This window comes from Crassostrea angulata, chromosome 8 (assembly GCF_025612915.1).
Source record: "Crassostrea angulata isolate pt1a10 chromosome 8, ASM2561291v2, whole genome shotgun sequence".
Classification (NCBI taxonomy): Eukaryota; Metazoa; Mollusca; class Bivalvia; order Ostreida; family Ostreidae; genus Magallana; species Magallana angulata.
Genome location: NC_069118.1, coordinates 29,549,937 through 29,575,276, shown reverse-complemented (window position 1 = coordinate 29,575,276; position 25,340 = coordinate 29,549,937). Strand labels below are relative to the sequence as shown.

Genomic DNA, 25,340 nt, shown 5'->3' with positions numbered 1-25,340 from the left:
TAAAGCAAAACAAAATACTGATTTCCGATGGATATAATATTATCATCGTGGAGATGATTTTAAAAAGTGAACTTAATATTCGTATACGATAATATTTGAATCCAAAGCCGCTATTTTTAAGTAACGGTTATTAGGGATACATGTATTAATTATGACTTGCCCCGCGTTTCACGTTTTTTACTTGCAATGCATCTACAAACGAAAATACCAAACAACCTTCGGCAGCAATTTATATATAATTTATTACATATTGTTATACTTTCATGTTAAATACTGAAATCTGATTGGTTAAGACGCAGTTAATAATATTTACTATTACCCTCAGCGTTAGCAACGCACTTGGCAACGGGTAACATTAAAAAATGTTACATGCGCGAAAATTATGCGCGTACGGTTCGCTGTAGAATTCACGTTATTCCTATATAAAAGCAATAAAATTTTCTTAAAAATTTTAAAAAAGACATTCAGTATAACAAAATAAATAGTGCCTGTTTGGGAGGATAACAGTTGAAATTGACACCCCTCGAAAACCATTGTCAACCTCCGCTTCGCGTCGGTTGACAATGGTTTTCTCGGGGTGTCAATTTCAACTGTTACCCTCCCAAACAGGCACTATTTATATACTAGTACACAATATTAAAGAGATAATTAAATAAATTGTGCTTTATAATTGTACTCGCTATCTTCCGTGGAAATAATGGCATGGAAAAAATGTTGTTCAATGTTCATCAAAAACGATGTAGCCTTAGCAATCGAAAATAATTAACAAACTGTATATTGATAGATTGACACATTAACAAACATTCAGACCCGCAATGTATTTTTTGCAAATTCTATAAAATGTAGACTCAATAAGTTAATTTTTCCGTTTGGGGTATTTTGAATCACATGTGTACGCTATGTGTACATGTACATATAGATTAATAGCCATATAGATAAACACTTTCAGTGTTGAATTTTTAAAAGATATTTTGTACATGCAAAGCAATCCAATGCAAGGGCTATTAAATTCGAACAATGTACATACGATAGGGATCGAACTGATACTGGTTCTGCTTGTTCTACAAACAGCGAATGAAATGCGAAGTATTAGGGTGTTATTTTTTAAACAAATAAGTATTGCTCTCTTAAAACCTTGCATTACTAAACAAAGTATTTCATCGGAAGCATTATTAGTTACCTTAGCTGCATATATGTAGCTCTCCTTCTGGAAAAATTGAGTACCATCCGAAATTTTTCATAGCAATAGCTTTCCAAAAAGCTTGCCTGACTACCCAAATTTATTTCAATGGAAGCATGCATGTATCAATTAGACTATCTTATAAGAAATGAAATTTAATTTTCGCTGCGGATCATAAATTATTAAACTGAACGTGCAGAGTTTAGAAGCAATTTCAATCTTTTTCTTCGATCGAGTGCATGTACCTGTATATCACTGGAAATTAAATCATTTCATTATTTTAAATCATTTTAGGAATGTACATGTATCGAATAATCTCAAACAGCCAAATTGAAAATTGAATTTGTTATATATTAGATGCAAAATCAAAGACATTTTGTTATTTCTAACCATATAGGAAAGGATATTCAAACACGTACATGTAGCATCGTTATTTGAAAGTGTGTGTGTGTGTGGAGGGGGGGGGGGTAGGTGGGCAGCTTCATCAAAAAAAAATCTTGACAAGGAATTTAAAAAATGGGGAATTTTGAAAATCCTAATCCGTAGGTGGGAGGGGGTATTTACATTTCAACTTCAATTTAATTCAATTAGAATTACTTTATTTTTTGGTTCCATTTATTACATGCTCCGACAAAAGTGAAAGATCCATGATATCTCTATTTATTATATGACCAGTTAAGAAAATAGAGTGGGTAAGACCATCTAAACATCATGTGCTCTGGCGTAACTTGGACTCGCCCACTAATCGGCGAGCCAAAATTATGAATGAGACGTATTATGGCGCGAAGTCTTTCTTTACCATTCACGCAACAGCTGAGATCTCAGATAGATCCATCGGCATAGATCCACTGGGAGGGTGTCAACTAATAACTACATATATTATACTTTGGATAGAATGTTTTAGAAGAAATCTATCGAATTAACATACACACTTAATTGACTAGCAATTGTTAGATGTACATTTACATTTGTACACGCGAGTGAAACCCTTTTCCAGATGAATGAAATCGCCCAATTGATCGAAAATCGGGTCACACGTTCCCCACTTCGGCGAATTACTTGTACGTAGCCCCTCCAGTAAATATTCCAATTATATGAATTTATATTTGTTTTAATTAATCCAAACTGATGATTCTTTGTTAATGATGATAATCCAACACCAACTATTACCTACATTGTACTACTTAGACAATGTGTATCATCTTGCGATGACACCTCCCTCTTTTTTTTTGACCTTTCAAATATGGCAATCTATTTTTAAATCAGGATTACACACGTGCAATGTGAAATGCCCTTTTAATTGAACACTCTTGCTCATTGTGCTTATTACATCCCATATAACGTTTTCATCAATTATGAATATAAATGTTGACACATTAAAGATACATCCTCAGGCAATTATTAATTCAAGCTTGTGGGTCCCCCCCCCCCCCCCCCCCACTTTTTCTCACAGCAACTAATTTTTTTAAAATTTGCTTATAAAAAATTGAATTATCAAGGATGTAAAAAAATTTATATAAAAATAAGGAAATTAGGATTGAAATTGGGATTTTTTATTTTTTTTTGCTTGTCAAGATTTTTTGGATGAGTCTGCCCCACCACACTTTCAAAAAGGATGCTACGTGCCTGCATAAAGATAACAACATTCAAGGGCCTTCCGTCATTTTCAAGCCATGATAAACATGATAAAAAGGACTCTCAAAATAAGAAAATAGACGCAAAGTAAACTGCATTCATGGCATATGTTCACATTGTATGATGTGTCTCAAAATTCCTATTTTGGACTCGTCCACTATAACTACGAAAAAATTAATGAATGAGACATCCTGATTCTGGCGCGGAGTCTTGTAAATGAAATTTCCATTGATCTGAATGGATTTTTCCGTGAGGGTCGGGTTACTAGGTATAAAAACAAATTTAATCGTTCAAAGTTTTGAATTGTTAACAACGATATATCAGATCGAATGTTTTAGAGCGATTTATAAATCCAAAATACAGTCATTTTTAATCTGTTGACGCGTGAGCATATGTATTAAGTAGGCGGGCATCCCTACACCCTATTAATTGAAGACAAATGACCCCCCCCCCTCCCCGGACATTATACCTATTTTTAAATCAGGATTACACACGTGCTTGCATGTGCAGAAGACAATCTGGAACTTAACTGATAACTATATCATCTCTTTGGAGATTTATTTCTCCGTAAGCAAATACGTGTAGTAACTGATACATGCAATTGTGAAAACCATAGAGGAATGCATAATCTGCGCATAATAACTAACTGCTTGATGCAATATTTCTTTTTTCCAACATGTTTTAAGTCAATGATAATATGAAAATATATGCTTGACTTCATATCGGAAATTACTCATTTTCTTTATTCCCCTTTTCAATAAACAAAACAAACCAACAGACCAAATTGATCCAGATAAATAAATTATCAAAAATAAACCTAAAAAACAAACTACACTTTCATCCTTCACCCACAATATTGCCTTTTCGATATTTGTCATCGTGGTAGATCCGTGTAACAATCTATTAAGTAGGTGCTTGCACGACATAGAACCGGCCCTTGCTGATCAACGTTTTCATTAACACATATAAAGGAAAAAAAAATATTTAGATTTTTTCTTGGATTTATTTTGATGTAAATAAAAAAGAGAAGAAATTAGTTCTATAATATATATGCGATGTAAATCTTTTTTCCACGCAATATTTCGTATAAAACAACGAAGAGTAGTATCTTGAAACTTCATTCAAAATTTGATTAGACCTTTAAATTGTAAAATGCTAACATTGAAAATTGTGCCCGATTTCTTTTTTTTTAAGATAAAACTTTATTTAAAAAACTGATTCTTTGAGACAAAATAAATAAACATAATCAGTTTGATATTCTCTAAGTGCAATTCTGTAGCTCTTAGTCTGAAAAAGAATCGGATGGACGACCTAGGACCCAGATCGTCCATCCAAATTTCTTGAATATTGCCATTTCTTTCGTACGCGGACGCATGTTGGCCGAATACTCACCAAGACTAAATGGTTCGTATTTTAAGTTTTAACTGCGTTTAAAGGTAATATTGGAATTCCGATAATTTTGAAAATGATTAATTAAATAAAAATGGTTAAAATTACCGTCAAATTACCGGCATCGGCCTTCCCCATGCGCGAATCAAGAAGAGTAGGGTGAGGGTTCCAGACCCCACCCCAACCCCCGCAAAATTTCTTTCCATTACATGTACAATATAAAATTACAAAAATATGCCTCGGACATCCCCAGGCAAACTCAAATAACCGTCAGACACTCAACCCCCACCCCAGGAAAATTTTTCTTATCTGCGCATGCCCCCTCCCCCCCCCCCCTCAAAAAACAAAATTATTCTTCAGATCCCCCTGTAAAATTTCCAGGATCTCCGCATACATTCTAAAAGATTCATTGGCCCTTGCTTTCGATAAAAAATGCGAGTAAAATGTTTGGTCTTTTTACGTTCATACCGGGCATACCCACTGTGTGATTATAATCGTCGTCCATATTCTGTGTATATTGAGTCAATTATGATGATTCGATAAGTTTCTCAAAATAAAATGCACATGCAAAAAAACAACATGCGGCGAATCAAACTTCAGACAACTTTTAAAGATCTGTATTTGCTTATATACATGTACTTTGTTTCTTTTACACAGTGTTTATACATCTAATATTGCACCATGGTCAGGTATCAATTTTTATATTACGTCACAAGTATGACGCAGCTACGACGGAAGACCTAATCGTTGCTTGCAACGAGCTCGTCTCTAGTTCGTATGTATATTTATTGATTTAGTGTATAGTAAGCAATTAAACATGTAGCTCTATAACTTGTACTGGGAACAAATACACGAATTATTTCGTTCGTTTTAGTTTAAATTGCGGTAGTCAAAACATAGAAGTAGAAGACAACGCAAGGAATTTAAACACGAACGAGGTTCCATATCAAAACAAACGCCCAAATCAAACGGTCACTTTATCTGGAAACAGTCCGCCATGGACGATTCCTTGACCTCTGTAAAGTTATCAAATGGATTACAGGTACCTGCTCTTGGACTAGGAACATGGCAGGTATGTACACAATCTACACGTGAGTTCTGAATGAATGAAAATTACATTATTTATACGAGTGATCGATTGGGCCGCTAATATAGTACCACACAATCTGTTACGTCACTCAGGTAGTTCGATTGCCTCTTCGAAAGTTTAAGTTTGATTTGCAAAAATTCATCCAAAAAAAGGAGAGATGCTTTATTCACTTCATAGATTTTCTTTTGATGCAAAAGAAAACAATATATGATAAATATTTTTGCTTCCTGTTTTCATGATACATATAGGATTTAAATAGCGTCCTTGTTGTGACCCAGTTGATAGTATTATACGGTTTAAATATCCACAGCCTACATCGTATCGAATAAATTAATTTTTCTGAGTTTATCTTTGGTTTCATGCGAAGAGATCATTGTATTATACATTGAAAATAATTCTTATACATCCTAAAAAATATATTAAGTGGAATAATTTAACAAAATTATCTTGACTGGGTTTGTTTGATTTATTTGTAAATAAATACATGAACAGTAGGTGATGTTAACGTAAGATACTACTGGATATATTGCAGAACATGCAGGGTTTATAGCCACTTTGATTTGGATGTGTCAACTGAAATAAGACATAGACCATCCCCCAATCTATTTTCTTATGATAGAGAGATGGAGAGAAGGCGCGGGCATGCGCGGATCTAGGGGGGGGGGGGGTCAGGGGGTCCGGTCCATCCTGCAAAATTCATAAAAAAAAATTACAGTATAAATTACCTAAGATATGCCTCGGACCCTATCCCCCCTCCCGGCAGACTAACATAACCCTCGGACCACCCCCCCCCCCCCCGGAAATTCTAGATCCGCACATGAGGGGGACAGGTTTGTGAACATGCACTAATTGATGTGTGTTTTTTTTTTTTTTGTTCACTATGACTTTATACTATAACACACAGACTCTTTACAATAGTATACATTGATTCGACGCCGACCGCGTTAGAATAAGAGTTATAGACATTTATGAATATTATAAAAAGTATATAACGTAAATAATAACCATAGTATTTAAGGTACATAGGACATTATTATACTTTCGTGTTAGATACTGAAATCTGATCGGCTTAGACGCAGTTGGTAATCCGTTCTATTACCCTCAGCGTTAGCAACACACTTAGCAACGGGTAACACAACGAATTGTTACATGCGCGTAAATTATGCGCGTACGGTTCGCTGTAGAATTCGCGTCATTTCTATATAAAAGCAGTAAAAATTTCTCTAAAATTAAGACATAATTTCAGTATCCTATAATAAAATGTTACCTTCAGCGTTAGCAACACACTTAGCAAAGGGTAACACAACGAATTGTTACATGCGCATAAATTATGCGCGTACGGTTCGCTGTAGAATTCGCGTCATTTCTATATAAAAGCAGTAAAAATTTCTCTAAAATTAAGTCATAAATTCAGTAGCCTATAATAAAATAAATAGTGCCTGTTTGGAAGGATAACAGTTGAAATTGACACCCCTCGAAAACCATTGTCAACCTCCGCTTCGCGTCGGTTGACAATGGTTTCCTCGGGGTGTCAATTTCAACTGTTACCCTCCCAAACAGGCACTATTTATATTATGTGCTGCTTTATAGATAGCTAATTAGATTTCTGTGCTTGAAGTTATTGTATACTTTGTCTGTTCTTATCAATAAAAAAAATATGAATTAGTTTTTTACCGATCTAATTGTTAAAACGAAACTATCTAGTTGTTTTTGAATGGTTTTTAAGTCGTTTAATTTGTTTATTATGCTTCGGATATAAATATAATGATAATATAATAACGAGAATATAAGCGTTACTGAAAATTATTCACGCACATGTATATCGTACACAAATATATACGAATTATATTTATAGGTTTGGCAACGCTAGAATACGCAATTTAAACGCTGTAAATTATCGCTAGTTTTCACAGTTTCTATCAATATGAATGGCAAGAAACTATTCAAAAACAATTACCATTGACAGAGCCCGAAGGAAGAAGTGAAAACTGCGGTCCGTGCGGCCCTGGACGCTGGGTACCGACACTTAGACACCGCCTACAACTACAAGAATGAAGACGCCATTGGAGAGGTTCTACAGGAATACATTAAGAGCGGGAAAGTAAAGAGGGAAGACCTGTATATCGTTACCAAGGTAGATCATGTTTCAATAACCACCCCCTCTCAAGAATATTAAAAAAACAAACACACACTATAAACATCGTTTTTTTGCAAAATATATAATGTGGACATGCCACTGAAGAAATATACATCAAACACAGTTCAAAATTAGCAAACATTTCATAATCACTATATGAAAATTTCTTTCATATAAAAAAGAAATTTGAAAGAACTTTTACCCTGTATTAATGAAAGTGAATGTTGTTTGAGGTGGTATATGGGATACCTGTCGATATTAACGTGGATAAAATACATTATAACCAAAATACTATCATCAGTTTAGAATTTTCAAATAGGTATAGGGAATTTTGGCTAGCGCTTACGAATGCTCGCTTTGTTGAGCTCGCCCCAGTAGTTAACGCTCTATTTTTTTTATTTTGATCGGAAGTACGTCACAATATGGAAGTGTCCCATACCACCTTAATCTCGTGCAATGTACTTTGATATTATAAAACGAAGTTGTTTCATACCTAACTACAGTTACCAATGATTCATATGGAACCAAAACTGGTCAAGAGGTCCATTGAGATGAGTCTGAAGAAACTACAGCTGGACTACGTGGACCTCTACCTCATCCATTTCCCCGTAACTCTGAGTGTAAGTCATAGTCGACATTCGATTTGTTAAAAAAAAATAATGAATCATTCTTTGAATATTATGAGGTGACCAAATACGTTCGGAATGATCAATTCCAATGAAATGTATGATGGATTTGATCACGCAGCTTCACGCCCGACAATGATTACATCATAATATTCAAAGAATGATTCCTTATTACTAATATATGTATTTACATAATTTCCATTAAGGTAGTCCTATACTCGGCACTAAATGGGCTCAATCATTAAAAGCTTAGCTTTAAATGATAAATATACACATTCTAGCAATACATATACAAAAGAAAATATGTATGTTTACATGCTAGTTTGTTTGTTATCACCTCTCAGACGGGTGTACCCCCTTGCGAAAATTATTGACAATTATGAAATTTGCCAGACGTCCGTTTTTCCTAAAAATAATTACCAGTTTTGGGAAACTTAGAACTGAACATACAAAATAGAGTATAAATATTTATTTAAGCCATATCTCATCAATAATTTTGCGCAAATTTTTGTAAGTAAGTACGCTTTATGGACCTGATGTATCAAAATAGAATACAAAAAATGCAATGCTAGTATCGCGTTTGGTAATTTTTTTATTATTTTATGGACTCAAACTTAAATTCATGGTGTTTATACTATAGATTGACATCTTAGAAAAAAGATTTGGTAAAATAAATTATATGTTGACGGATTACTTTTCACGCTATAAGCTCTAAACCAAGTAGACCCTGACGAAAAAATCCGTAAAAATCACATTTTGCTACAGTTTTCTGCCTAGATCTGTCAACAATGTTAGATATCATTTAAACATTAATTAATTGACAATTGATTAAATTCGAAATAGCTTCTGTCTTTAAATTTAAACCGGTTTTAGTAAAAGAAAAAGAAAAATTCGGGGGGGGGGGGGGGGGGTTCAAAACAAATAAGATATAAGCATACCTGAGATCCTGGTTAATCAGAAACTTCGTGCCGTGCTCTAAGAAAATATTTCGGTAAGTGGCCAAAACTAAAGACATAAAAATGTATTTTTGTCTTCAAATTCTTGTCATGAGGAAAATTTCACTCCATTGAACTCCATATGACTCATTCTTAATTCAAAACGTTCTCTTTGTTGAAAAGACTAAAGTTACATTTTTGTCGGTTTCTTTAACATTCTTGTTCTAAGCATAGCTTCACTCCCCATTTACTTCATCTTGCTCATTCTAAATCCAGGAAGTGCCTGTTAGTATCTTATTTGTCACACCCGTCTCTTGACCTCTCAGTCCGACAAATATGACTGTCTTTAATTAAAACAAAAAATCCCCCCTTTATTCTCTGTATTTGACTGAAATTTTATCAACAGATTTCACTTGGGTTAGCGATTTGCAGTGACGTTGATACAAATATCTTGACCAAAGTAAAAGTGAAAAAAAGCAACTTTTTCTCTATTGATACTGTAGAATCCTAATTAAACGCAAAGAATTAACCGCATAAAATCGCGAGAAGCACACATTGCGGATTTTACGTTCTCGCTTGTATTTTTCAGATAGATGTTAACTAAATAAAACTATGATGAAAATTCGTCGTTAGCAGTTTTGAATTCTTGCGATTTGATGCAAAACGTTTGAATCACGAAATGGAGTACTCGCGTAAAACAATGAATCTACAATATTTACATTCTACTGTGTTTTTTTTCATCAAATTATGTGATCTTTAATTGCCTCTAAATGCAACAACTAATCACTGCGTATTAATTAACATGTAATTTACATAAGTAGTTCCAAAACAGTGATTTCAATGGTGTCGGTTAAAAAATATATTTTATACATGTTGTCAAAACACCATCTTTTACAATTATTCAACAAAAAAGTTGATTTTATTGTTATAAGCAATATTTAAAAAGTTATTTTTAATGGATTATATTTTCATTCTCATCGATATCAACTCAACAGTCTATGTGATAACCAGTTTAAACCGGTTTTATAAACAGATGTTCTTGCTGTTACTAATTTACTCCCTCCGTGATCTGCAATTTGTATCGATTTATTTAAGTAAATGATTGATTTCATCAGTAAGGGAATATAAATATAAGCATTAAATGATTTATTTTTGACGTCGTCGTGTCAATTACTGCCGTCAGTAAAGCAGACAAATCATCATAACGCGCGTTTTTCAATTTGTCTGCTTACCTGACGGCAGTTATATATTGACAGGACGACGTGAAAAATAAATCATTAAATGCTATAGTAGTATCCTTCACTTAATGTGCGACCTTTGAAATGGTCACTACATGAATGGATATGTTTAATTCGGATTAACTTGCACTTCCGGTTTACTTCATTAAAAAAAACATACTACATCACTGGAATAGTAGACAATTACTTTAATTTATTTAATGGTTACATATTGTATCAAAGTATGATGGAGACGACGAAAATACCTTCCCTAGAACTGAGGATGGAAAATGGAAGATCCCTGAGAAATCGGATCTTTTGGAAACATGGAAGGTACTATCGATATTACGTTTAAAGTTTATACATGTAACTTATTTCGAGCTGTATGCAAAAGTAAAGCTTTGATTTTAAATGGTGATTGTAAGATTGTAAGATTAGGTGATATTAGGAATCCATAGAATAATCCCTTTGTCTATGTTCGATACATAGTGATTGTTAACTTTATATACAGCTTAAGATATCATATTATGCAAATGCTTTTTGTCTTAAATATTTTGTTGAATAGTAATTAGGAATTTTATGATGCTATAGTACAACTGTATTGAACGTGAAAGTAATACGTAAGCTTTCCATAAAAAAGTTCCACTCTAACAAAAATATCAGCTGTTAAAGTCATCATCTCAATTTAATTGGGATTAGTGTTAGAAGAGTTTGGATGGGTGGGGATTAAACAATGCTTTTGTTTAATGAAACTAGTAGAATTTGATTTTAGGCTATGGAAGAACTCGTCGACTTGGGCTTGACCAAATCTCTCGGTGTGTCCAACTTCAGTATTTCACAGGTTGAAAGGATTTGTAAGATCGGTAAACATAAACCAGTTACCAACCAGGTATACATCATGTATACATGCATTCATCTAGATTTATATCTAAATACTCCATATTACGACTTTAAAAAAAAAATAAAAAAAATCAAGCAAACAAAAACACTTGAAAACAATATAATTATTACTATGTAAATATATACTGCTATCCATTTATTGTCTTCAGCATTATTTTTTAGGGTTTTGTAAAACGTAAAGTTCTAATGACAAATTTCTACGAGGTCGATGAACCTGTCAATTCAAATTGTTGAAATTATCTCTTACTTCGATGAATATTTTTCAAGTAAAACAACGTCCACGTTATTGGTGTTGATTCCATTAAAAAATGTTTTATCAGGTTGAATGTCACATCTACTGGCCGCAGAATGAGTTGTTGGAAGCTTGTAAGAAGCTGGGCGTGACAATTACAGCCTATGCTCCAATCGGCTCGCCTGGGAGACCCGATCGAATGTACGTGGTACATGTAATTATCGTACAATATATACGTATTAACGTTTTGCTTAGAAAAAATATAGGGAATAATCGACATAAGACGCCAATCAAAGACTGGTTAAATGAAAATTAAACATGTATCATAAATTAATATAGAAATTTGTTTTGTTGATCTTTTTAATTAGTATTTGACAGCAAACAGAATACAGAACACGACTTGTATTATCTTACAAGGTTATTTGATATTTGTACAAGTTGTAAAAATATCACCATATAACCCTAAAGAAATTTAACACAAATATTTTGGTCCTTAGAAAAAAGGAAGATGATCCTATAGCAATGGAAGAACCCATCATCCAGAAAATTGCTAAGAAGTATGGTAAAACTCCCGCACAGGTACATGTGTAGTTTTAGATATTTAAAATATTCTAGCAATTATGAGATTGGGGGTAAAATATATGAATTTAGGGAGCTTGAAATTTGAGTTGCTGTAAAATTATTGAAATAAAAAGTGCATGTGTTATGTGCAGGTTCAATATACCGTATAACGGGTATTTTTTACATGCTGCTAATTTTTACTAATTTTAACGAGTTTTATAAATCCGTAAAAATTAAACGCGTAAATTTTCACAGAAGTAAACAAACACCGCACGTAAATTTCTACATCGTATGTATGAGAGTAATGTTTATGACCTTCAGCTCAGTCCCTGACGGCTGTACCTGTAGGTATATTTGAGCGTTTTTGGTCACGTGGTGATAACAGTTTAGATCTTTCATTCAGTCTTGAGTATTTTTTAAAACTTCATATAATGCCACGTTAGTAGCTAGATGTCTTTTTTGGTTGGGAGAGAAAGAAAGAGAGACAGAGAAAAAAATGTTGAAATGGAGTTGTCTTTCTTTTTATCCCGGTAAATCGAACTGAGACGAGCACATGGTGTACATCAATGATGAAACCCAGATAAATAGGAATAAGTAAAGTGTATATCACATATGAAATAAAGTTAAATGTATAAAGTAAGGATGTCAACGAGTACCCGGTTAACCGGGTACTTGATCGAACGTCCGAGTATCGAATACTAAAATCGGTACTCAGTTACTCGGATGTATATTTTTTAATATTTCTAAGTTTATTAAATAATGCATTAAAACATCGTTTTTATAACTTAAAATGTCCATTGCACTTGTACATAGAGTAATTAGGATTTCCTACACCTCTAAATATGCTAAATGACCGTAATCGCCTGTGGCAGTGTTTATATAGTAATTATCGTGACCAAGCACCTGTTACCTAGCTTTTCTCACCTTTGGCTGTCTTCTACCCTTATTTTTGGCTTACTTTAATGATTTGTTTTCACTGAACTTCGTCGTTTATATAGTCTATTATATAAATTAAATAGCACACAGTAGAGAAATTGAACAGACCTAAAATGCCGCCATCGACTTCAAAGGTCTGGAAATATTTTAAAAGAACTGAAGATTCAAATACGTAAAATGTCAACTGTGCGTCAAGTAAACTTATTCTATACGGGGGGAACGACAAACATGTTAAATCACACTCGTCTTAAACATAAGAAGGAATTTCTAAAAAAGTGACCAAAGTTTTTACAGTTATCAATGTACTTGTTCATATTTATTTACACTCTTACCGAGTACCCGGGTACTCGATCGGAAAAACGTCCGAGCAAGCGAGTACTAAAAATTGACCGATTTGACATCCCTAGTATAAACACAATTACAGATGATTTTAATTTTTACGGACATGTCCAATTCGTAAAAAAATAACGCGTAAAAATTCAAATCACCCTATTTTATGACAAATTCGTAAAAATTTACAGCAGTAAAAATTACCCGTTATACGGTATATTAATTTGGTTTACAATCATATTAAAGGTCCTGCTAAGAAATCTACTACAAAGAGGAATGATTGTGATTCCAAAGAGCGTTACCCCAGAAAGAATACAGAGTAACATTAAGGTTTGTATGAGATGTATATACATGTACAACAAATTAACGAAATGGACCTCACACACAATGTGCATTAATTCAACTGACTGTATTAATTTGATTTAAGATATCTATATCTCTTAGGAGATCACATTTTTGCCTATTTCGGATGTTAAGTGCTGTCAAAAATAGTATTTGCTATTTACAATCCTTTGGCAAAATATTAATTTAAGAATGTGAAAGCTGTATTTTTTTTGGAGGGAGGGGAGTGGTGTGATTAATATTGTTTTATTTCGTACCGTCCACAATTAATGTGTTCAGAATTTTAATAAAATTCATCCCCTTAACCTGTGTAAATAGCATGTGTCAACAGTGTACGTATTGATTTAAGAGTGAAATTTTACCCCCTATTGCCTGATTAGCTTTTTAAGTGTTATGTAAGCAGAGCATGTCAGCACTGGTGAAATCTTCCCAGACAAATCACTCACACGCTCTTGTCTAACGAAAGTGTAATAAACAGATAAGAGGACACTCGTATATACACTGTACATACAGCAATTAAACCGTGGAACTCTAATTATAAGTCTTCCTTCCGTGAAACCTCTATATAAGTTTCTGCTTTGTGCTATCTAGTCAAAATTATCTGTCGTTTTCCTGCTGAATTTATTTTAAAAAGAATTTTGATATTTGACATGCTATATTTTACATTCACTGGCGTGTAAAATATCAAAATCGTTAAAGTCCAGGAAAACGTGAAATATTGCGGGGTAGGTGCAACCATAAGAATGTTCATGTAGGTTTAGGTGGACCCCCCTCTCATATAAAAAAATATAAAGAAACCAAAAACAAAAGGGTTAAATTGAAATAATTTTCCAAAAGTTTGGTTGCTTAGTCATGGTTGTCAACGGTATAATATACTAGTATATCACAATCGTCATTTTAATGCCAAAAATTGCCACATTATTGCGCATGGAAGGTAAAATTCTTATTTCCTGCTTCTAACCTAGTTAAAGAAAATTGAAGTACTATTAAAGTAAGAAAGTAAGTAAGCAATTATCAGACGTGCAGTTTAATCAATGGAATGGTCTAATTATTTCCTATCTATACACAGGTCTTTGATTTTAATCTTACAAAAGAAGAAATGGATGAAATTGGAGGCATCAATGTAAAACGTAGCTTCTTTAATTTCATGGGCAACATGTAAGTGGCACTACAGAATAATGTTATTATCTATAGTCTGTTCCAAGATAGTTATGCCGCACATTTGGACAATTTTAAATTAAAATACACATACCTGTGAAAAAAATGTTATTAAAATAGATGAGAGGGAAAATATCCAAGGCATTTTATTGACACATTATCATTTTTCACTCAGAAAAATTCACAAGAACGAAGCTAGATTTCTTGCGGAGATTTATAATTGGAAATGTTTAAATCTTTTCTTCCATCGGAAATTACTCGGAATTCCTCGTACAGTTTTTTAACGTTATCAGTTGAATACGGCTGGGTACTTTTATCTCTTCTGCAATGGAAAATTGATCATGAACTTTTTATTTTAATCCATTTATTGAAAGCTGACAAGCTAGAGGGGACGTTTCAAAGGATAAATCTTGGGAACTTTTCTTACTGTTGAATGAATATCGTTTGAAGCAAGATGTATATTCAAATATAGAATAATTTAAGAAAATATGCGACAAAAATTTCTTGGGACAGACTATATAGAGAATATCGTACATACACCATGCAACATGCAAATTAAGTAAAAACAATTTAGTTTAATGTTGCAAAAATTGTATTACTTAGTTATTTGTTACCAAAATGAAATATAAGCAAAGTCTCAAGTTAAAAGTCTTTTCTTTTCAATTGAATGCACAGGGATCTTATTACATAATTTGAAGATTTGTCGTTATGATAAGCATTGTTCGTGAGAAACACCGTTTCTTAAATCAATAGTTCTGGAATCAAGTTTGTGAACATACAATTATTTGAAAAATCTTGCTTTATATTTTTTCAGGTGTGAAAACCACCAAGAACGACCGTTTTAATCCATCCAATTTGATTTTATGTATTTTAAAAATATTTTTAAAAATAAAACTCTTTCCATCCGAGTCTAATGATTGCTTTATCGAATCCATGACAACTGTTATATTTAGGGAAGTATACTCGCACTTATCAACGATGGGCACTGCATAAAAAATGGTATATGGTAAGTTTAACCTGAAGTCTGGAAAATAACCATCAAGACTTGATTCATTATCGATTATGTGGTGGAGTGTGGTTAGTAAATGTCGTTGTATTTAGTAAAGTAAATTTAAGATCCACAGTGTAATAATTAAATGATAGGTGTGCGGGGGGGGGGGGGGGGGGGGGGTGTTAATGGTCGCCATCGTTATGCATCCGAAATACATTTTCATTTTGAAATGAAAGTCCAGAATGCAGTAATTTCACAAATCGAAAATGAAAAGGAAAAACTATCAAATTCAAACTAGACTTGTAATAAAGATTGACGTAAAATCAACGTCGAATGTATTGCGTATATGTAGGCGTCAGTTGCATCTATCCCTTTTTATACTATTGCAAAAAAAGAAGAAGAAAGAATACCATTCATCTGTTTGATTGGAGCTTAACTTCTTAAAAATCTTAATTCATTGCATGCATGTATTAGAGAGAATTTACATCCAAACCCGTTTAGGCAATACATCAAAGGAGCAAGTAAATTTGCAAAATTATATTTCCGCGATCGATCTCTTGGAAAAGCTCGAAAATGTGCAGTTTTAAACAACAAGAGTGAATTATTTCGGTAGATATTTTGATAAGTGTTTCCATCTGCAACTGAAATGGCAACGTGGGAGGGGAGTAGAGGCCTAAATAAACTTATTTCAGGACAATACTGTATACAGTGTTATTTTTGCACCTAGTTATGTTCGCCCTTCTTCACTTGCAGACGGTTTTGCCCCATCTTGAGTTCGCCCAAACATAGGTTTTTTTTAAAAAGAGAAATGATTTTAGACATTGGAATTCGCAGACTTAAAATATTCTCATCATTTAAACCAGTACTCATCTGCGTTAAACAAAGGATATCTGCGGCGACACGAGCCATACATGCAAAAGGTTTGAAGAAGAAAATTGCGCAAAATCAATAATTAAAAAAAACCCAATACATACGATAAAAAGACATTGAACTGCTTTTGGGCAATTTTTTGGAACATAGTTTCATGGGCGAACTTCTAGGACATTATTTTAACGGTTATAAACGGAACGCATAGGCTTGCAGACTGAGAGAAAAGCAAGACGTGAGACAAGAGACACGAGATATAGAAGCCACTTAAAATGAATAACTCCTTTACCGCTGTAAAACTGAACAATGGGAAAACAATGCCCTCCATCGGGTTGGGGACATGGCAGGTAAGTGGTGAATTCATTAATGTCGAAGGTCACATTAAACGTGATAAGATATTTTATGTGAACTGTTACAAACAACGGCTGCATTTGTAGGCTATACAGAGAAAATGTTTCTCAATTAAATTCCATGTGAGGTGTAAGGTAGAATATCAAATTATAATCACTAAAATGCAAGAGTATTCATCAAGAAAATCATGTAAAAATCAAATATGGGTTGGCATGCTTATATCGGGATATTTCTTTTACTGCAACCCGTTCTGCATGTGCTTCAAAAACTGCATTTAAAAGTACCCATATCGAATGCTAAAACTATTTTTTTTTCTTAACGACGGGTCAAGAACGGGGGCAAACTAACACGACACCGACGACCGGGTAGATAAGAAAAACACGAATCAAATGTCTCTTAGAGGAATTTAAATACCGATTTATACTGGTATATACTCAATTTAAACTGCCTGAACAGTTGCAAGGTCGGTGAAAACGTACAGTGTTTGCGGTCACAGATGACTTCACTGTATTGTTCAGTTCAATGTTTGACTACTCTTTCATTCTTTAAATTCACACTTTGTGGTTTCGACCCCTTCTGACATTCAATGCATTATTTTAAACTTCCTTTAGCTTAATTATTATAATACATGTATTGATAGCATGCATATCCTTGTAAATTGAATTTGCTAGCAATCAGTTGTAACTTTCTGGAAATAAATACTATATACTACATCAGTAGCTATAGTAGTAGAAGAACAATTCATTAATATGCAGTTGGAAAATTAAAAAAAAAAAACAATAATGGGAATAAAAAAGTCATCTAAAGATATATGCATATAACGTATATTTAATTTTCTGCCAATAGATTCGTTCTTAAAAAAACAATGATTTTGACAGAGCCCGAAGGAGGAGGTAAAAACTGCGGTCCGTGCGGCCCTGGACGCTGGATACCGACACATAGACACCGCCTACAACTACATGAACGAGGACGCCATCGGTGAAGTTCTCCAGGAATATATCAAAAGTGGAAAAGTGAAGAGAGAAGAATTGTTTATTGTTACCAAGGTAATTCATGTCTATTTAGTAAATACATTATATTGTTTCCTTGCATAGCGTATTGGGATATCATTACAACACATTGTGGATTTCAGCTAATTGCCTGTCAGTCTTTTTCAAGGATAATCTTTAATTTTGTATGTATAGCTACCAATGATCCATATGGAACCAAAGCTAGTCAAGAGGTCCATTGAAATGAGTCTGAAAAAACTACAGCTGAGTTACCTGGACCTTTACCTCGTCCACTTTCCTGTACCTTTAGTGGTGAATTTTCAAATTATAACTTTTCATAATGTGTTCATTGCCGAATCAATTTCTGGCACATAGCATCGTTTTTGAAAGCGGAAAACTCTTGTTCAATTCCACTGCTCATTTCCAGAAAATGTAAGTGGCATATTACCCCCTCCCTTGGCCCCCTGATGCTACGTGCCAGAGTTTACAGGATAAAACTTCAGATTTTGTTTATTAGAACAAAAAAAAAATATAACCCTAAGGAGTGGAAATAATTTGAAATAAGAAAAAAATGCAATACCAAACTACTGTCTGCTTCCTTACACAAAATATAGCCCAACCAGTGACCATCAGATACACACTTTAAATAATGCACATCTTAGACTCTTAAAACATTGCAATAGCATTGCTGGATGATTTTTACATTATTTTATTTTGGCATCAAGTCACAAAATCAAAACAAAAATTATAAAGGTTAAGGTTTCTAAACGTGTATACTTTATTTTTAATGATTTCTTATGTGTATGTTTTAAATTATATAAAAGATACAATATATATCATAGGCGTCGGAACCGGGGGGGGGGGGGGGGGGGGCTAGGGGGGCTTAGCCCCCCCCCCCCCCCCCCACTTTTTTTGCAAAGTTATACCTAACCATTAGAAACATAGCATGATAGAGGGTTCAGCCCCCCCACTTTTTCTCGCAGGAAAGATTATTGTTCCTAAATTTACCTTGAAAGATTGAGAAAGTTTGATTCAGAAGCATACTAGCCCCCCCCCCCCCCCCCAATGGATTAGGAATTTCATGATTTTGAAAAAAAAAATTAGGGTATAAATTAAGTTTTTTTTCTTTTGGAAGGATAGGTATACTCCCCCCCCCCCCCCCCCCCCCCCCACGGATTAGGATTTCCATGATTTTGGGAATTACTTTTAAATCTCAATATTTCTGAGGATTAGTCTAGCCCCCGCACTTTCAATTTGCTTCCGACGCCAGTGTATATTGATAGATATTCACATATTAGCAGCTTCATTTCACTAGGTACGATATCTTTGACACTTAATTGTGTTTAGGAATGATAACTATGGTGATATTCTTTGTTGATCTTTTAAATTGCTTACTAATAATGACATGAATGCTACAACGCGATTTGTTCAAATTTTATTCAAGTATGAAGGCGATGATGAGAAAGTATTTCCTGTTACCGAGGCAGGTGGATGGAAAGCAGCAGAGAAGACAGATTTGTTAGGAACATGGAAAGTATGTTTACATACAGTTATTAAAAAATATCAAAATATAAATGAAGTTGATCCTCACATCACTTCCTGAAAAAGCAAGCAAGCAAGCAACCAACCAACCAACCAACAAACAACCAAAACCTGTAGATAACAAAAAGAATGCTTTAAAGATTTCAACTAAGAAGAACGTATTTATGCATCAAAATCTGTAAAAATATTTCAATCGTAAAAAAAAAAGTTAGCCGATGAATTTATGTCAAAAATTTATGATAACATGTCAGTTATCTGAAAAAGATGATTATTAAACCAAATGATGTTGCGGTTAAAATATCATCATTAATAAGATTTTTATCATCAACGATCAAGATAATTGCATATTATTCTTTTATACCGTAGGCCATGGAAGAACTCATCGACTTGGGTTTGACTAAATCCATCGGTGTGTCCAACTTCAGTATTTCACAGATAGAAAGGATTTGTAAGATCGCGAAACACAAACCAGTTACCAACCAGGTAAACTTTTCAACTTTGTGTGTAAAAACATCTTTATTTCTTAAATACAAATGATAAGTTTTTTTTTTTCAGATCTGATTTTCGGGTACATTTAAATTGCAATATATTAATTGAAACTATGTAGACTCCATTTATTTTTACGAACTACTGTTAAATGAGAATTTAAATACTGTGATTAGGGACTGGAAGAAGTCACCATAACAATTGCAGTATATTTTTTTCGACGTGCAGAGATATACTTTTATGCTGTGCAAAGGTATGCGATATTAATGATATACTATGAGATTTTAATGCACTGCTATACGATTAATATGTCATATTTGCATATCCATTTTTCTTTCCCACTACAAGCCTACTTTGAGCAGCTTCATTTATTTTTCTATAATCGCACCTGCTCTTCGTCTATTCGCAATAGCCTCATAAACTTTTAGATAGCGAATTCGCAACGGGAACAAATCGATTTTTACTCCTTTATAGAGTGTATATTTCTAATAACAGGAATGTGTGATGTTTAATATAAATTATCTAAAGTTTAGAATACAATACAAATTATTTAAGTTTTATTCATATTTAGTTTTAATCAATTACAAATGTTATTAATTATTGTATAATGAAAATTTACCCAAATAAAACAAAAGTGATAATTTTTTTTAATTTTTCTGTACAAAATTCAATGTACAAGGAAATATAACTCTTCCTACTTACACCATGATAATGTACTGTAAGCGTACTATGATGTCATAAGGTGTGACGTCATATACTTTTCCATGACGTTATGAATCATACACTATACGATACATGCGTTTTTCTCCAACTCCCTAAAATTGGTGTATTTAAAACATCTCCTTCTTTAACACTTTAAATGAATAACTGTAATGACATATCATTAATTCTATTAACGAATACATGGAAATTAAAAAAACCCCAGTCTGATCGTTTATTTTTGATGCAATAGCCATAAATGTCAAGATTTAGCATAATACAGGGTATTTGCAAGTGGTTAAATGCAAATATAAGTAATAAACAACGATTATTTAGTGAACATAGCGTAATGAATAGCAACTGCTCTGCTGGCATATTTTCAGTGATGCGTTACCGCGCATCACGGAATATGACATCAGAGCAATTGCTTTTCATAACGCAATGTTCGTTGAATAACGTTGTTTATGTCTTAAATGGTATGAAAAATAGAAATAAAGGGCTTAATGATATATCATGCTATACTACTGATTATGATCTGGTATGCTAGAGATTTGAACAAAAACGCCTCAGTATACAGAAGAACGAAGTAAAATGATTAAAAGGAAAAGTTTACTTCTAATTTGCAACGTGAACACTTATTCTTTAAAATAAGAAACAATTTATAATCGAGTTAAAATCATGCTGTATGCTTCGCTATGGTATGCTTTGGTATGATATGACGAAAACTATTCTCCGAGATGGTAAGCTATGGTATAAGATTCCAATGCTATGCTGTACGATTCGATTGCTATGCTATGAGATTTAAATGCTATGCCATGATATGGTGTATGTTCTAAAAGATAAGCTTGAACTGACTGTAAAAGGGTGAAATTGATGAAGACAAGCACAAGGGAGAACAGTTACCACATGTATAAGAGATTCAAGTAATAAATCTACTTTTGACACCAATGCATCATTTAATTATAAGAATAATTTCACATCTAGATCTGCCAAGTATTTCCTTTCGTTGTCATTTACCTCATTCAAAATAACGTTCCGGGGTCGTAACAATGCTTATTGATAAAGTTGAAGAAGTAATTTTATCAATGAGACTGTGGAATCATTAAATTTCGTGGGGGCCAATTTTCGTGGAATGCGCAAGTTTTACGGATTAGTGGGGACGTAATTTCGTGTATTGTATTATACCTACAAAAGAATACACGACTTTATAACCCATATTAAATCATTCGTGGAGGATGTTAATTCGTGGATAAGAGGCAGCCACGAATTCCACGAAAATTGAGCAACCACGAAATGTAATGCTTCCACAGTATTTTAATATCAACGAAATCAACATCATTATAAAGGTTCCCCATGAAATATCATATTTAAATTCAATCATACATGTTATTGTAAGACCCCCCCCCCCCGCCCCCAAGTGTTTTACATGGAAATAGGTAGCTTGATGAATCATCCTAAATCGAAAGCTAAATCTACTTCATTTCAGGCAATATTTCCTTTGGTAATCGTTGTAGGTGGAATGTCACGTTTACTGGCCACAGAAGGAGTTGTTTGATGCTTGTAAGAAACAGGGTGTGACAATCACTGCCTACGCTCCAATTGGCTCTCCTGGAAGACCAGAGCGATTGTTAGTGACATAATACGTAACGTTTTTAAAATTAAAGACTCGTTAACTGTCAATTTAATTAAATTTTCCAGAGGTCGATATGCAGACATGAAATCAATACTATTTTCCGGTCAAAAATTGTATCATAATGAATGTTTTGAGTAATAAAGTATAATTTTTGTTTTTTGAAAAACTAAAGATTAATTTCAAAGCTGGAAATAACTTTTTTCGACATTGTATTTTTAGCAATGATACATTTTTCAATGAATTTTCAGAAAGGGAAAAGACGAACCTGTAGCCCTTGAAGATCCAGTTATTACCAAAATCGCGAAGAAATATAAAAAATCTCCAGCTCACGTGCGTATCAAATTATCTACTACTTGCAAATAAAACAAAAATCAAATCAATCGACATTGTATCAAAATGTAGATAAATTACAGCTTAGCGATAATTTGTTCTGAATTTACAGATTCTAAGCCAATAGACTAAATTTGTATCACAAATTCTAAAATGAATACACCTTAAATAAGCATACTGCTTTTTGCAAACTAATGCTTATATATATATATTATAATCGTTGCTATAAATTGTATTTTACTGTGTGCTTTACTTTTTCAGGTTTTGCTTCGAAATCTTCTTCAAAGAGGCATAATTGTGATTCCAAAGAGTGTGACCCCTGACAGAATACGCAGTAACATTCAGGTAAGGATTGTTAGAGCTAAAATAATGTACATATAACGTTTTTAAAGTGTTAGAAATTAGTAGACAAGCATTCCCATTACCTATTGTCCAATGTTCCTAAACTCTCATTTTCTTCCTTATTCTTGAGAAAATTCTACAAATTTTCCTTGTGAAAGTACACTCCCATACCCCCTTTAAACCCTTCTCTAGGCTGGACCAGTATGTAATAATAAAATAAACATAATAAGCTTCTCTATCCCGTTTCCTGTTGTCAAATAAGTATCAATGTTTTTTAAAACTGTTCTTTCCATTACATTGCGAGGTTGACCCTATAAATACTAATACATGTAATCGTATAGTGCAAAATGCAAATCACATGCCTTATTCTATTTCAGGTGTTTGATTTTTCTCTTACAAAAGGAGAAATGGACGAAATTGCAAGCATTAAAACAAAAAGACGTTATTTTGATATGATGGGAGCTATGTAAGTTTATATTAACGTAGACGTGGTCAAAAAGCCAAAATTTGCTTTCTGAATATTTTTCTTGTCATATATTTTAAAACATGGCTTTACAATCAAAATTTAAAAATATCATGTTGATCAAATTTAAATGATTAAGCTTTAAAAAGTTACAAATCTTTTTTCAGGTTTCCAAATCACCCGGAGCGACCATGGTGAACAAATACTAAAGCGAATATAATTCTGTACTTTTTTACTACGGTAGATAATATTAGATGTTTTTAACTTGTGATACAATAGCGACACCTCTGATTATATTACGACATGTTTTTACCTGAAGAAAACAGTTTAACCTTTTTAGTTAAATACCATAAGTCTTTATCGGTGCAAGAATAAAATTGTTAGTTCTTTAAAATAGAATGTTATTTTTTCTTTGAAATACTTGTATGGCCCACAAGCCTCTATAGTTACAATGTACAAGCATACGAACGTTATATGTATTCATAAAAAATCCGAGCATTTTGTGATGGCAGCAATATATGATTTGATAGTTTTATTGATTTGTTCATTTTTTTGATATATTTTTTCGCATGTTTGTACGAAAGCTGTCAATTCACAATTTAAATTATCCCTTTCCTCTCAAAATAGTAACAGACTACATAAACAGTGTTAAATATTGGCTACTTAAAAGATATATTTCACGAGTGGTGCAGTTTTGGTTCTTATGGAAATATTTTAATCTCCAACTTTTCAGTGAATCAAATTTCATATCATTTTCATTTACTATTTGTTTCCTTTGTCCAATATAGCTTATTTGTGCAAAGAAATTCATACCACTTTTGCTCATGCATATAAGAATGCCTTTGTAGATAAAGACCGAAATATACATCTTAAAAGTTTTCACATTTAAAACAACAGTAGTAAAATGTACCTGGAATTTAATCGTTAATCAATTTCTTCTTGTATCAGTGATGGATGAACAAAGCTGATTGAGATCTGGTTTTTGGTCACCTTCGGGAATGTTTTAACCACACTGATCAGGTAAAGATCATTCCTTCCTCACATGGAATATTTTGGTTTCAATTCCAACTCATATTGTTAGAAGGAAATTTTTCAATGGTATATTATCAATATAGCCTATTGAATGATGCATGGTGAGAAACCAAACATTCACTAATTTAGTACGCAAGCCATTAACAACATTGGTTCACAGTACATCAACTAAATTGATACAAACGATTTATTATAAACAAGGTCATTATAGTTCAAACACGAAATATATTGATTTTTAAATAATTAAGTTTTCTGTTTGACTATTTCCACATTATTATATCGTTTAATGATTAAATTGTGTTTTATTCTCTTGTTTTACAAAATAATCAAACCGATGATCACGAAAATCAACGTATTCTCAAAACTTTGCCATCTCCGTCTGAAAAAACAGGTATTAGTTGGTTGAATTAACCCACGAGAGCCGTTTTAAAATTATAAATTCATTCCGCCATACGTCTGTTCCCCTTAAGGTCAACACCAATCAGGACCGTATTATGATTTATAATGGTAAAAAAATAATACCATCGCCTTATTTCAATTGAAAAAAAAACCACACAAACAAAACCGGCACAAGTCTTCGGCACAAGTCTTCGGCACAATAACGTACAAACAGGTCATAGATATCTAACTTCTGTGATCAGTGGCTGTTGTTTTACAAATTTATATTATATTATAAAGATGTCTGAGCAGGTTCGCCCCGGCCAAGTTTAAAAATATTTAATTTGAAATGATACTTGAATTAACCTTTTCGTGTTAAATACACTTATTTATATATACACATTTATATGTTTACACCAATTTTCACCAAAATCTATCGATTAGAAAGGAAAATGAATGTGGTGTCTGAAAAGTTGGAACAGTTAACGTATACAACTTTTCAAGACAAGTATAAACGTAAACGGAAGTAATGACATAAAGAAAAACTTACATTGTACACGTTTATAATA

At 33.2% G+C, this 25,340-nt stretch overlaps 1 protein-coding gene across 3 annotated transcripts; it reads left to right on the top strand.

Moving 5' to 3' along the window:
- The first annotated feature begins 5,116 nt into the window (after positions 1 to 5,116).
- On the top strand, positions 5,117 to 24,858 carry LOC128159734 (aldose reductase-related protein 2-like). Of its 3 annotated transcripts, none has more exons than XM_052822918.1 (10): positions 5,117 to 5,276; positions 7,261 to 7,428; positions 7,935 to 8,051; positions 10,453 to 10,542; positions 10,982 to 11,098; positions 11,430 to 11,542; positions 11,839 to 11,920; positions 13,415 to 13,498; positions 14,580 to 14,668; positions 15,483 to 15,582. In XM_052822918.1, the coding sequence occupies exons 1-10, from the start codon at positions 5,202 to 5,204 to the stop codon at positions 15,511 to 15,513; spliced, it is 966 nt and encodes a 321-aa protein (XP_052678878.1). In that variant the 5' UTR covers positions 5,117 to 5,201; the 3' UTR covers positions 15,514 to 15,582. The 3 variants fall into 3 exon arrangements, with proteins under 3 accessions (XP_052678878.1, XP_052678880.1, XP_052678879.1); XM_052822920.1 differs by lacking the exons at positions 7,261 to 7,428; positions 7,935 to 8,051; positions 10,453 to 10,542; ... (4 more) ...; positions 14,580 to 14,668; positions 15,483 to 15,582 and adding exons at positions 17,756 to 17,923; positions 18,062 to 18,178; positions 19,311 to 19,400; ... (4 more) ...; positions 23,276 to 23,364; positions 23,529 to 24,858 and having other exon boundaries at positions 5,119 to 5,276; XM_052822919.1 differs by lacking the exons at positions 5,117 to 5,276; positions 7,261 to 7,428; positions 7,935 to 8,051; ... (5 more) ...; positions 14,580 to 14,668; positions 15,483 to 15,582 and adding exons at positions 16,503 to 16,873; positions 17,756 to 17,923; positions 18,062 to 18,178; ... (5 more) ...; positions 23,276 to 23,364; positions 23,529 to 24,829.
- The last annotated feature ends 482 nt before the right edge of the window (positions 24,859 to 25,340 follow it).